Source organism: Tasmannia lanceolata, unplaced genomic scaffold (assembly GCF_043159265.1).
Source record: "Tasmannia lanceolata isolate RefF3 unplaced genomic scaffold, GAP_Taslan_0.1 ptg000006l, whole genome shotgun sequence".
Lineage (NCBI taxonomy): Eukaryota > Viridiplantae > Streptophyta > Magnoliopsida > Canellales > Winteraceae > Tasmannia > Tasmannia lanceolata.
In genome coordinates this window covers 22,292,418-22,307,272 of record NW_027518683.1, presented here as the reverse complement: position 1 = coordinate 22,307,272, position 14,855 = coordinate 22,292,418, and the positions used below count along the sequence as shown (strand labels likewise).

Sequence of the window (14,855 nt, the reverse complement as noted above, 5' to 3'; positions counted from 1 at the left end):
CAGCCAGTCCATGAAATGCCTTCTGCGATGGTCCCTAGCAAATCCCTTACATGATATCTTTGTCTCCTCGACACAGATGGACTGTTTTTTTTTAAATGGTAATAAATATATATCATAGCAAAAAAAAGGAGGTCAAGATGGACCACCCATATATACAAAAAGAACAAAAAGAAGCAAGAAAGAAACATGAACAAAGAAAAAACAAAATACAGAGAAAACCTTTCGGGTCTCGACACCAATGGACTGTTAGGCAGTGATAATATAAGAATGCCTTTCGGGTCTCACTGATGATGGTAGGAATCTCCAAGCATTTCTCTGTCACTTGGACTGAAGGAAGCTGGCTATGCACGTAAGTCTTGGGTCTCCAACAAAAGACCACAAGAAAGAAAAGGGGAAGAAAAAAGAAAGAACAATTGAGCAAATGATGCTTTATTATCAGGATAAAGCAAAAATGGAGCTACAAATCCCTTAGGTCTTTGTGTGATGCTCTTCTTGTTACTTAGCTTAATTGTTCACATTACAGATTTTTCTAACCTCATAAAGGTTTATAATAATGATATAAACTGAAAAGAACAACATCCAAAACTCGAAAATCAAATTAATCTGGGCCTATGAATGAGTTCAACACTTGGGAAGATCGGACGGTGGAGGCGGAAGCTTCTGATTGGGAAGTTTCCCGTCCAAGACGACCCATGCCATCTCCATACCCCAGCTGGCATGGTCTTCCAAGTGGCAGTGCATCAACCATACACCTAATTCCATGTCATCATCAAAGCCAAGTCAGCACAATTTCTAGTTTTATCGTAACAAGAAGCATTGTTAACTATAGAATGATGATATATACATTATTATGCATGCAATCGAATAATCACTGATAAATCCACTATTTGCAGAGTAAGGGACCTGATTTTACTAGCAACCGATAGAGGGGCAAGAGTTTATGACTATATGGAGAGTAGGGAGGGGAGTGAGTGAGGGGTGTATGTGTTATTAGACTTGGAAGGTACCTTGGGGGTAGGGAGATTAATAGCCTCTTTCCACTGCCTTGTTGCGTCTCATTATGTTTCCCCCATGTCTTGAATCATAGAGTCTGGTTCCTTGTTACTAACTGCTTCTTCTCTGTTCACTCATTCTTCTACAAGTTAACAAGTGGAGATAGATCTCGTACCTAATAAAACACCATTTGGAGATCGGTTGCACCTCCTTGGGTGGAGGCATTCAGTTGGATTGTGGCAAGAAGAAGAATTAACACGTATGATCACATCAAGAAAAGAAACTTTCAGTTACCCAGTTGGTGTGTACTTTGTAGATTACATTAAGAGTCTCTAGATCATCTTCTTCTGCACTTCCCCTTGGTATTTAGAGTTTGGAATGACTTGTTTAAGTGTGTTGGAGTGCTCCATAGATCTATCATGTGGACCATACTAAATTGTAGTTGTGGCCTTTTGGAAAAGAGGTTCGCTCCTTATGGAGGCTTCTTCCTTTTCCTATCATTTGACACGTTGGAAGGAATGGAATAGTGGTATATTTGAAGACAAAGTAAACCATACGGGAAGGATTATTTTTGAAATCAAGGTGGACCTTGTAGTGTGGGAAAGACAACGAAACTTGTTGACTTTCTACAACAGAGTGGATATTCTTTGTAATTGAAAATTAATCGTCTTTGAGAATGGGATAACGATTATGATTGTGCTTAGTTGATCTCCACTGCCACTAGGTACGATCAAGTTCAACTTTGACGGTAGCATGAAAGGAAAACATGAAAAGGCCAGAATTGGTTTTGTTTTTTTCGTGATGATAAGATGGAGCCTAACCTACCAAAAAAAAAAGAAAAAGAAAAGATGGAGCCTTACAGCACCAAGTAGAGGTGCATGGCCCCACCAAACATGTACATAAATGGATTATTTTTCCATTTTCTCATTACTCTTGAGATTATGTGTTTATTATGCTTGTAGCCTAGCAATACATGGGTCTTAAGAAACCCATAAGATGGGACTTAATACTAGTATAAAATAGTTCACGTACTAAACAAAAAACCAAAATCTGATTAAGGAAAAACTAGTTTATTATGCTACTTCTGATATAGAAATTGAATATTTGCCTGAGTTAATATGTACCAACCTGGATTGTCTGCAAGAAATCGAACGGCGACCCAACCGCCGACTGGAACTCCAACGGTGTTTCTCTCGACAGGATCAACAAGATTGAAATTGGAAGGGTCCTTGTTTGGGTCGAAGTTTCCGAAGCCTTGGCCGACTAAGAAGAAGTTGAAACCATGGAAATGGAGAGGGTGGGGCTCCCCAAGGAGAAAGCTGGTGTCTTGCATCACCAGCTCCACTTTTGTGTTGAAAGGAAGTACCACCACCTTAGTACCATTCATCACCAAGGTATTATTAGGGGGGGTACCCGTATAATTGAAGGGAATGGGAGGGTTGTCAGGGAAGTCTGTGGTGTAGATGCCCTTGGACTGCCCGAAAAAGTGGGCTTGGAGGAGTGCAATGGATGGGAGGACGAAGGAGACATTGTTAATGGACGCTGCAAATTTAGAACCATTAGGGCCTTGGCAGGTCTGGTTCTTTGGACATTGATGTGTACCAAGGCCGACGGTGAATAAGAAGTGCTTATCAACGGTTTGGGGGACGTTTGAGGGGAATTGAGCATTGGCTAAGCTACGCAATTTATTGGTGAAATTAAAAACGAAAGTAGTGTCATTGATAGGAGGAAGATTTGGTTTGAGGAGGGGGAGTTGTTTTATATGAACATTAGAGGAATTGGGTTGTCGGTATTCGAGGATTCCGGCGGTTGTGGAATTATCAAAGCCAACGAGTCTTGTCACATAGGGGCTCGCTGCCATGAGAAATGTAGCATTTGGGTAATGAGGTTTGGTGTTGAGGAGGACATTGTAGGTTTGGCCTGGAGATATGACAAGGGTGTCAGTATCAAAAGGCTTCACATAGACAGCATCAGCATCGACTATGGTGAGGGTGTGGTTGGCTATAGTGAAGAAAAGTTCTTCGATCATTGCAGTGTTGATCAGACGAAGGAGGTATGTCTTTCCGGGCTTCACACTAAGCTTGAATGTATCTGTCCCCAACCATCCAAAACAAAAGAAACAAGAGAGGTCAGTATCAAATGTGCCCATGTTGGTATGGTGTTCATTTGGATTGCTGGAATTTTCTCGAAAAGTTTTGAAAAGAAAATTTTGAAAATCTTTTCCAAAATTGGTTATACATGAAAAAAGGTTAACTTGAACCTTGGGACAATGGGCAAGTAGTCTCATAGTTGCCTGTTGAGATTCCTGATTATAAGGAAGGCAATCGGTAAACGTTCTATGCTAAGGCTAACGTTCAAGTTTTATTTACAAGGATGGGTAATTTGTAATGATATCTCTAAAATGATCAATTTCCTCTAAAGTGTGGAAAAAAAAATCCTACAATCCAAACAGGGTGGAAAGCTTTAGTCGGGCCGGTGCGACCTCGTCCTAATAGGATGAGGCATGCCCACTATAGCATAGTGGGTACCACCTTAGTTCATTTGATAGGACTTGCTTTAGATATCCTATGGTCCATCACGCCAATCATGCAATCCTAATAGTTAATAATGTATATTTTATTGTTGTCTGTCAACCATTACCTAGAGTTTTTTATATGCTAGAGTTTTCATATGGAGTCCGGTACATGCTCACATTTTTTTTTTTCAAAAGTATAGTAAGGCCCACGTTATTCGATGATACAAATCATTCATTTTTTGGCACAGCTAAGTAATCTGGCCCTAAAAATCATCTCCATAGGATGATCGGGGCATGACTTACGTGAAAGCTCAATAAATGAATGATTTAGACCATGAAATAATACGGATCCCACTATATTTTTTTTACAAATTACGCTCACATCATGTAAAAACCCATTACTTTTTAGCTTATATTTAACCAAAAAGAATACACGTTATTAGATGCTAGGAATGGGTGATTTGCCTTATTTTTTTGCTGTAGGAGATCCCAAGCAAGCTCTATCAAGTGAACGGTTCGGATAAGTCAAATGTGGACCCAGTATGCGATAGTGGGTGTGCCTTATTGTATTATAATAAAGTTACACCCCACTTTAGAACCACAACTAAAATTCCGTGGTGCATCTTTGGTTGCACCAAAAATTAGAAAAATAAAAATAAAATGGCACTTTTTCCTTTGGGGAGTGATAAATCGACCCCCATATATCTTAAATCGACCCCCTTTGTCTCTCTCTCTCTCTCTAACCCAGAGGAGAGAGAAAGACACATAGGGGTCGATTTATGATATTTGGGGGTCTGCCCTTTCCTTTTCCTATAATTGTTTGGCTTCCATTAACTTTTTACATGATGTTCCTTGTCAGCTGTAAATTTTCCAAATGCAAGCCTTTTTTAGGTTTTTCGTTTGACTTTCCTTTCAGATCAAGAAGAAAAGGAAAGTAAACAAATGGAAATATATTTTTCCTTTCCTTCTACTTCTCTATTAGGTAAATCCAAACAGACTACTCATATTATATTTAGCACTTTGTACCTCTTGCTGAGCAGTTGTACAAGGGTCCTGGGAGCCCGTTGATGGTGTAGGCATCAGAGATATTTGCGCCACCTCCTGTCTGCAGGGCTTCTTTGATGACAGCCTCAGTGTTTGCAATAAACCATTCTCCTGGAATTCGAATCCAACTTCATGTTAATTTAATTTTAGTCATATATGATGGAAAAGTTATGCATAGCTGATCGCATGATTAAGCTATATAATCTTAAAAGCATAGTGCTTGGGGAATCGGTTTTATGACCCCACAGGAAACTAAACAAATCAGTTATTGCCACGACATCACAAGAGATGAATAACAGCTTCACTTGATTAAAATCAGTGTTTAAAAACGCAGATGTGATGTGGAATGCGGACAAGAGAATTCCTTGTCAACTTGGCGAGGACACCACCAAGAACGCAGTTGACACGGTCATAACTCGGGAGAGTCAAATAAGTCTTTATTGACTCTACAGGGTAAAACGGAGAACACGGATGTGTGTGACGCAGAATGCGGCTAAGAAAAATCCTTGTCGACTCGGGCGAGTTCCTTGTCGTGTCAAAGAGTTTTTAAACAATGATTAAAATGAACCCCAAAACTCACAAAGATAATTTTTTTTGTACACATGGCATATCATAGTTTCATTTTTAATATCATATTTTTTTCATTACCGAAGATGATCGGGACTTCCTTGTATGGTTTGGCAAATGGGTACGGAACATTGCGCTTAGGGAGGATAACAATGGGTCCATAGAGGGTCACCCTTAACCAGGAGATGTGTGCATGCCACCAGAGAGTCCCTCTTTGACCAACAATGGTGAAGTTGTAGATGTAAGTTTGGCCGGTCTGTATTGGGCATTGAGTGACATAGGCAGGGCCATCTGCCCATCCGCTCTGGAGCTGTCGAACCCCATGCCTGTTTTCACATTCACCATCAAAACATAATGCACTTAGTATTAGGGCCTCTTTGGATACCCTCTAAAAGTTACTTGAATATAATTATCTTATGTGCAAGTAATGGTCTAATAATACGTTTTACATCTCTACTAGGCTTCCAAAGTGGTCATAATGTCCCAGTTGCAAATTAGATTAACTTAATTAACATCCCTATTTGTAAATTAAGATCAATTTTAATGGTATCTGTTGGGGTAAAATCCGACCTCCAGTGGGAAGCCGACAGATGGCATAAGAAGTTTTAAATGTTGGTTAGGGGTGAGTGGGTAATTTCACAACTCCTCCAGAAACATAAAAACCAACCTTGCCAGTGGCAGGATAAACTTAGAAATCGAGATTTCCGGGAGCTTGTCCAACAACAGGAGACCCCAAAAAAGACATGTTTCCGTAACTGTCTAGGACTTACAGTCTATATAAGTAACCAAAGTTCGAGGTACACATCTAACAAGTCATTATCATTACAATTCTTTGCTCAGCTCCGTTCATATTATTGTTGCCCGGTCTGACTTAAGCAATGTAGAGTCCCCTCGTACAGTAGATTGATCGAGTTAACTCGACGGTTCTCGTCGAATTTTAGTACTATGCTTCTGTTGGTCAGATAACCAAAATCTTCCTAAGTGATTTCTCCAGATAAGGGTTTCTAAACTCAGATATTTTGTTGACATATCTAGAAGAAGTCTCATTAACTTTAACTTATATTTTTGAGAAATTGATACCAACTGTTAGAAATGAGATTAGAGTTAAAAAGAGAGGAAGAAGAAGATGATTGAAGGATGGAGAGTCTCCACTACGGAGCTCCCATGTAAAATGATGTACATATAAGGCCCAACTAAGGCAACCAACGTACAAAGACTATAATACCCCTAAGTACTACAAGTAATGTCTAAACTACCCTAATACATGTTATTCAACACTTCCCCTCAAGCCGGAGTGTATATACTATGAACTCCACCTTGCTACAAAGAACTACAACAACAAAAATGACCATATATAAAAAAAGTACAATAAGCACATACACACATCTAGCTTGGTATAACACTCCTCAAGCTGTTGTAGTGAATACATAATGAAATCATAATACTAAAAAAGATAGTAGCGGCCATAGTAAACAACATTGAGATCAATGGCCATAAAAAATGCAGCTCTCCTGAAGTAGCACAGTAGCGAGAGCGATCAAACAACCCCTCCCTGAATGAGAGCACGAAGAAAAGATCCACATATCACGAGCAATGGAGGCACCATGGCAAGAACAACTATGATCCAACAAGCAAAAAAGGGCACACTAAAGGTGCGCATAGTGAACATCGGCGAAGCAGCACAACGGCAAGTGAAGAGGATAACAACCGATGGGGAAACCATAGGAGATAAGGCCGATGGGGAAACTATCACCTGGAGAACCATCGTCTGAAGACTAAGTCGACGGCATGAACATCGTCGCCTGAAAAGAGCCGACTAATGATGGGAAAACCATTGCTCAGAAAAGAGAGGTCGACGGAAAAAGACTGTCGCCTGTAAGAGAGCCAACCAACGATGGATATGGAAGCCATCGCCCGAAAAAGGAGACAGAGGATAACAAACCAACGATGGAAAAACCATCATCTGGAGACTAGGTCGATAGCATGAACATCGTCGCCTGACAAGGAGCCAATCAACGGTGGGGACACCATCGCCTGGAATGAGAGGATAAGGCATAAAGCCAAGAAGACATCAAGACTGATTAGGGAGCACAACAAATAGTCCCCCTTGGGCGAAACTACATGAGACCGGAAATGACAAGACAAGGAGGACAATATCAAGACAATACGAAGAGATAAGGCATAAAGCCTAATAATACGAAGAGAGATGAAAACAAGACAACACTCCCTCAAGAAGACAGTACTAAGATAACACTAACAAGAAGACAACACTAACACTCCCCCTCAAGAGAAGACAACAAAGACGACAACATCAAGAGAAATAACAACACTCCCCCCGAAAGAAAAGACACATAGAACTGCATGAGAACACCAAAGAACTAAATGGGAACACTCCCCCTTAAGTTGAAGGTCGAATACCTTCAACTTGCAATGAAACGAAGACAATTAAGGCACCACACCTTTCTTGGACATTTTATCGAACACTTGGTGTGCGCCTTGAAGAACAACCCAAAGGCCATTAAAGCCAAGAAAGAAAATAAGAAAAACAAAGAGATGACAATAAGACAAGAACAAGAGAACAATACAAGACAATACTTGTTTTTGGAATTAGATCTACACAAATACAAAGGCATAAAAGCCAAACAATATATAAAAGAGAAAAAAAGAGATTTGGAGGTGAGATTGGGTGTATTGGGAGCCATTTGGCTTCCCCAAATGTGATGGTGGTGGGAAAGTATGGTCCAGAAGAGGATTTGGGATTGTGAGTTTTGAGTAGAAAGCCAAAAAAGAGATTTGTGAACAAGATTTCTTCCCAAATGAATTCAAAAGAGAAAGAAAGGGAAGAGTGATAGTGTTGGGTTGAGATTTGGGGCTTTGGGTGGAGAAACCAATTGAAGAGAAAGAAAGGGAAGATTTCGGGTTTCTAGCCAAGAGAAATAAAAGATGTGGGTTATCGCAAGGAAGACTGAGATTTATATTTTTGTTTTTTTAGTTTGGAATTGGGTTTACGACAAAGGAGTTGCCGAGAGAGAAAGAGAGTGCGTGGATGAAGGGTTTGGATTTGGTGTTTCAGGGCAACCCACAAATGGGGTTTTCCCAAAAGCAAATCTGAGAGAGAATGGGTAGAGAGAGAGAGAGAGAGAGAGAGAGAGAGAGAGAGAGAGAGTGTCATGCCCCAAACCAGGGTCTCTGTGACAGTGCAGCACGTCCCATTCCAACAACCACAAGAACGTGCAAGGCAAGATCAACAACACCACACAAACAAAGATAAACATAGCTATTAGCAGAAACAAAATTTATTAATTAAAGCTGTAAATACCTGAATTCGCCGTCCCTTAAAATTGGTCTCCCTTGTGAATCAAGGGTAATTTTGTCATTAGAAGTTGGATTAGAATTAGGGCTTCTTTAGAAAAGCCTATAAATACAACTTTAAGAGAGATTAAGAAATCCTAAACCGATTTTGCAGCCCTAAGAGAAGATCTATGTGGAGAAAGAGAGGAAGAGCGCAATTTGGAAGGAAAGAACGCGAATCGAGGTAAGATCTATGTTCTACATAAGATTTAGCATGTTAAGAACACTAAAAATAAGGATTAGAGTATTTAAAAAGTATGATTTGTGATCGATATGACAGAAGAACTCTTTGACTGATCTTGGATTCCTTGGGTTTGGTATCGCCCTTCGATCCCCAACGAACCCAAGATCTGGCCGTTATGTCATAGAATTTTAGTTTTAGGAATCTTAACCTAAAAGATTAGATTATTTTACAATAATCATTCATACCGATTCAGAGCATGAAATTGATTTAGATGGATTCCTCTCGTTGATAACGGATCCGACCACGCACGATTCGGAGCTAAAACGAAAAAGTTATGGTCCGTTGAAGTTTTAGAAAAATAGGGGACGGATATGGAATTTTCGAGAAAAACCCAGTCTGTGTAAGCGGGCGTCCGAAGGTCTATTCGGGCGTCCGGTCCATGCGTCTGAACGTGAAGGGAATTTGAACCCGAGAGTAGTTTTTTCAGAGGCGTTCGAACCCAGTGAAAATTTTGAAGTATATTTTTATTTTGAGATGTTTTAGCCACTGCTTTGGCCACCATCCTAGGCTTATTTACTGATATGTATGCCATTATTTGGGGTAGGTACTGTGCCCTAGAAGTTGTTGAAGGGATATATATTCGTCATTCGAGGTATGTAATTTCGTACTACTTTAGTACTGCGATTTACCTTTCGAACACTATGCCATTATTGATTGTGAATCCCAAACTCTCTGAATTTTTGGAGCCATTGATAAACTTTAGACTTGACTTTGGTCTTGCATGCTAATTCCGTTATTGTTTGAAATCTATTGAATCTTATGGCAAAGAGACTTACATTGAATGCTTTTCCCAATATAAGAAACTTTTGTGAAAACCCAATTGTGATTCCTTCACACTTATGAACTTTGACCACTGTGTGACCATCTACATTGACAACCTTATGAAAAATCCATGTGAATTACTATCTTTGAATGTCGTATGAACTCTATTGAACCCTGTTATTTAGTACATATTTCAGATGGAATAATTTAGATTTGTGAAACCCCTTTTAGTTCCCTAGTTATATGAATCTTTTGTGGAAACTCATGTGAAATACTCACTTTGAACTTTGAACACCTTCTTTTGAACTGTGTGAACTTTGAACACCTATTGAGAGGCTTAGGTTATGTGAACTCGGAAAAGACCCTCGTCAGTGGGGCATAGGCATTAGCCTATATGTGAACTTAAGAACTGTGGTCCCACCAATGGGGGATAAACGTTGGCCCTGTCGACATGTATATGAACCTAGGAACTAGTTCCGACACCGTGGGCGGTCGGTGTAAGCAATAACTCGCTTTATGGACCCGTGGGCAATCGGGGTGAAAATAACCTTGCTTTTTGGACTAAGCTGATGATCTCGGGGTAGTATCATACCTATAAGAGTTTCCCTTTTGTGACCCTCAGAACCTGTGACTCCCTTTGTTGTGACATTATGACTTATGAGACATCTTTTACGAACTTTACTTCTAAGCTATTGCTCTTGTGATTAGCCATGCCTTGTGTAGCTTGTACCTACTTTATTCATTATTAGCCTTTGATCATTTGAATATTGTGACTCCTTTTTGTTGTGACACTTTGACCTATGTCTTTATGAACCTTACTCTTCAACATTGAACTTGTGTTAACTATCTCACTTGTGGCTTATATCCTTCTATTCAGTTATGAACCTCTCTTTTATAGCATGTATGACCCCACTTTTGTAGTGCGTTATTATGTACTGAGTTTTTCAGCTGACTGTGGTTATATCAACATTTTCAGAGTTTGACCCTCGTGGAGTCAGCGAGGAGGCGCAGAAGTGATCTCTGAGTTTTTATTTTTGTTATCTTTCAGTACTTTACATTCTTTAGATAGTGAGTATTGTTAGAATTATTGAGACTGTGTCATTTGATTTCGTTACTTTAACTATTATGGGATTATGGGTTAGATGAGAGAATTTGAGATTTTAATAATGGATTGATGTAAGACTTTTAAATTCAATTATTTAGATTATTGCAGATGGTTTTGATTATTGCTTGCTAGCCTTGTATGCTTGTGAAGCTTGCTTTGCAGGTGTACGGCGTTGTCGCACCCTTAAGCCTTGTACTGTGAATATGTATGTATGTGTATGGCTTGGGGGCGTGACAGAAAAGCTTCAGATAATTTGATCTCAAAATCAAGGCCAAACAATGCTCACATCCTTACTGAAATTAAATAAAACTTCAAATACCAATCTAAAATAAAAGTTTACTACCCAAATAAATCCCTACAAACTACTAATAAATGTCTTCTTATTCAAAATAAACTTATACTAGCTACTAATCACTATCTTGGAAGCGGAATCTTCTACGCCAACGAATCTTTCCTCACTCCCATTCCCCACAAGCTGCTAGTTCTTCTTCATTATTTGAAAAAATGATAGATAATGTGGGATAAGCTTTTACGCTCAATACATAATAAGGAATCTGCATAGGATGGATCAAGTACACAAAATAATATATGAAACAGGCTTGTGTCATGAGGTAGAACGCGAAAACAACATAAGTAATAGTTTGGAACAATACACACAAGTTTCATGATATGAATAATACAACTAGTCCACAATTCCACACTAGACATTGCTATGGCCACAATCACCTCCCACAGTGACGGGCTATCACAATTTGCCAGCTTCACATCACGTACTGGCGTAGTTGTTGATCAGCCCCTCGTAGTAAGTTTTACAGCTCCAACATGGCAGAAGTAACAAATCGAAAACTCTCCCACTATCACGCACTCACTATGGAGGCAAAAGACCGATCTTTATGTGACTACACACCGGTTATCACCCTCCAACTGGTTAAGGTCGGGATACCAATTCATAACTACGCTAGTCACCGTGCACAAAGCACCAATTAGCCCACTAGGATCCAATCACCAGTCACCGTGCACAAGACACCAACCGGCCCACTTGGACCCAATCATAAACGTTCCATAGAGTAATAATGATCATACAACAAATCAAATATCTAGAGATTTTGCACACAATAAAATCCAAAGTCATTAAATGCATAAAATAACTTGTGGATTTTTGTGCAAATAAAACATGCAAATAACGGCATACTTGATCTGATTTTCTTGTATTTAATAATGCTAAAGATATGCTTTAAATAATCAAAAGATATCAGTTCCAAATACATAACTTCAGTTCATAAAATGGCTTTTAAAAACAGATTTTATATGTAGGAAAAACTCCTACACAAACTCACAAGTTACGTACCAACAGTTCAAATAACCAATTCTCTTGGAAACCTCCAAGTTCAATCTTCCAAATCACCTATAATACAAGTAATATCTAATTTAGAGGGTTTGTAAACTTTTATAATATAATTTTAGGTTTAGTCCCACCACAAAGGTGTTGCCCGATTTTCAAACAGGTTTTTGGACATACTTAACACTCGGCAAAAAAATATTCATATAATATTCATATGAAATCCAAAATTATAAATCTAGTGCCATTTGAAAAAAGACTAAAAAATGTATAATTTCATAGAACACGTGAAAACCTAAATCAGATAATAAGACATTCGTTTTTAAGACGTAACAGAGCTCGTACCAGATTTTAGGCAGATTAGATGTATTGTACGAGAATATTCATAAAATAATTATCTGAAATCTATAAATTATAAAATCAGAGCCATTTAAAAAAAGACTTGAAAATCTATAATTTCATAGAACACATTAAACCCTAAATCAGATCATAAGACCTTCGATTTTAAGACATAACAGAGCTCGGACCCAGATTTCAGGCAGATTTGATGGACTGTACGAGAATATTCATAAAATAATCATCTGAAATCCAAAAATTATGAAACCAAATCCATTTGAATGAAAAATAAAAAATCTATAATTTCAAAGAACACATCAAAACCTTAATCAGATCATAAGACCTTCTTTTTAAGACGTAACAGAGCTCGGACCTAGATTTCAGGCAAATTAATATAAACTAACAGTAGGTCTATCGAAAATCCATGATTTCTCCCAATCTAATGACAACCCAAGAGTAAATCTTGTGTTTATTTTTTATTTTTCAACTTATAACTATTGATTTAGAGGTGAATCTCAAGATAATTAAAAAAACGAAAATCAATTAAACTTACATACCTCTTGGGGAAAAACGATTTTCTTTTCTCTTCCAAAACTCCAACCTCCCATGTTTTTATCTCGTAGGTTAAAAGTTCTACACGTTTTGGCTTAAAGTATATTTATAGATTTCCTTTAAGAGTCCCACAAATTCTAATTTTTGTAAATCCTAATCTAAGTAGACTAGGAAACTTTCTTTCTATCGGGTTTCTTATTAAAAGACCTACTTAAATTGGACTCTTTATCTAATTTTAACTTTGGACAAATATGCCCCCCATACTTGAACGTGTTTTGAAAAAAAAAAAAAATTCCGGCATTTGAGAGAGAGAGAGAGAAAATCTGAGGGAGAGAGATTTTTGACAGAGAAAAAATAGGAGTGGGTTTTACACGCAAAATCCAAACTGTGTTTGTGCACATGCATTGAGAGAGAGAGAGAGAGAGAGAGAGAGAGAGAGAGAGAGAGAGAGAGAGAGAGAGAGATTTAGGGAGAGATATTCTAGGGATTCCGAAAACAAAAAAGGAAAGAGATTTAGGGAGAGATATTCTAGGGATTCAGAAAAGAAAAAAGGAAAGCTGCAAACGAGAGGGGAGAGAGAGATGCATGCGAGATTGAGAGAGATGATGGCGTGAGGTAGAGAATGACGAGAATGGAAGATAGACTTTTCTTCTTTTCTTTCTCCCCATGGATCTTGCTCTAATACCATGTTAGAAATGAGATTAGGATTAGAAAGAGAGGAAGACGAAGAGGACTAAAGGATGGAGAGTCTCCACTAGAAAGCTCACATGTAATACCCTTATCTACTACAAGTAATATCTAAACTATCCTAATAGATATTATTAAACACCAACCATTAGTGGGTTCTACAGTTCCATCTTTTTTCCAATTACTCTAATTCAATTGAACAATATTTTGTTCAAAACACTAATCTGCTATCAAATAGTACAGAGATTAAGAAGGGAGTGAGTCTTTTCCATACCAATGTAGGGAGACATTGTTCTCAACATGGTTAACCACCTCAACAACAACTCTATCACCATCCCTGGCTATGATACTCGGCCCCGGAAACTGCCCATTTACCGTAACAATGCTCTTGGTGTGACACAGTCGTGTCACATTCTGCAACTGAATCTGAAAATTAAAACAACTATCAGAGTTATAGTCAATCGAACAAAATATATATTCCATTAGCTCAAGGAAATCAGTTCCTCTCTTGAGGAAATTAAGTTCAAATGATGTACGTTGAACATGTAGTGCCTGGTTATTCCTGCGTGAGCAAGGCCGGGCAAGAGCAGAACGACACTAAGTGCATGCAGCAAAGCTCCCATGGGAAAAATACCCATTTTTCTTCTCTTCCTCTCTGTTCAAGCAAAGATAGGTAAAAAGAAGAGATGGGTTGCTATGGTCTTGAAAGCTTGTGGTTACTTATTGTTAGAATATGTGGAATCCAACAGTTGTATTAGGTTAAGGTCTCACCGTTGGATCATCTTGGAGGTAGATTCGGTAAGTTGGATAACTGAGGCAACTAGATAAATTAGGCAAGTGGATTCGAAGAGGGAATCAAGGGAGATTAGGAAAGTAGATTTCATTAGGTAGATTGGATTAGGATTCTTTACTTTCATAATTATCTTGATTCCATTCTATATTTATCATGTAAGTGCTCCTTATGAGCACCACCAATTCTCTTTATAATCTATCCAAGAATTAGTGAAATTCCAAAACTTATCACTTATATAGAGATGAATAAAGGGAGTTGTTTCTAATTATTAGGTGATTGGAAGTAAGAGACAATAAGGACAACTGTAGAGTTATTGCCAAAGTAAAATTTTTTTTACTTAACCATCAACAATTGATATCTGCACTTCTTATTTTTATAATGAGATATTTGCTAGGCAATTTTGTGGAAAGCCATTTTGCCGCTGACTTTTGCATGAAAGAATAGCTAGACTCTCGCAGATTTTGTCTTATTCATTTAATTAATCTGAGGCGGCTGTTCTCTCATACAAAAGCCAACCACAAAATATCAGTGTTTAAAAACTCCTTGACTTGACAAGGAACTTGCCAG

At 38.4% G+C, this 14,855-nt stretch overlaps 1 protein-coding gene across 1 annotated transcript; it reads right to left on the bottom strand.

The window, feature by feature from the left end:
• Positions 1-621: 621 nt before the first annotated feature.
• LOC143878503 (laccase-17-like) lies at positions 622-14,118 on the bottom strand. The gene is made up of 6 exons (XM_077380778.1): positions 14,032-14,118; positions 13,770-13,921; positions 5,201-5,445; positions 4,535-4,663; positions 2,122-3,084; positions 622-752 (listed from the first exon to the last, which is right to left on the bottom strand). The coding sequence occupies exons 1-6, from the start codon at positions 14,116-14,118 to the stop codon at positions 622-624; spliced, it is 1,707 nt and encodes a 568-aa protein (XP_077236893.1).
• Between the last annotated feature and the right edge of the window lie 737 nt (positions 14,119-14,855).

Coding starts and splice junctions, on each gene's coding strand:
- LOC143878503 (XM_077380778.1), bottom strand. CDS start 14,118: ATGGGAGCTTTGCTGCATGCACTTAGTGTCGTTCTGCTCTTGCCCGGC. Junction 13,922..14,031: donor CCAGGCACTACATGTTCAAC/GTACATCATTTG, acceptor TTTAATTTTCAG/ATTCAGTTGCAGAATGTGAC. Junction 5,446..13,769: donor AACAATGTCTCCCTACATTG/GTATGGAAAAGA, acceptor ATGTGAAAACAG/GCATGGGGTTCGACAGCTCC.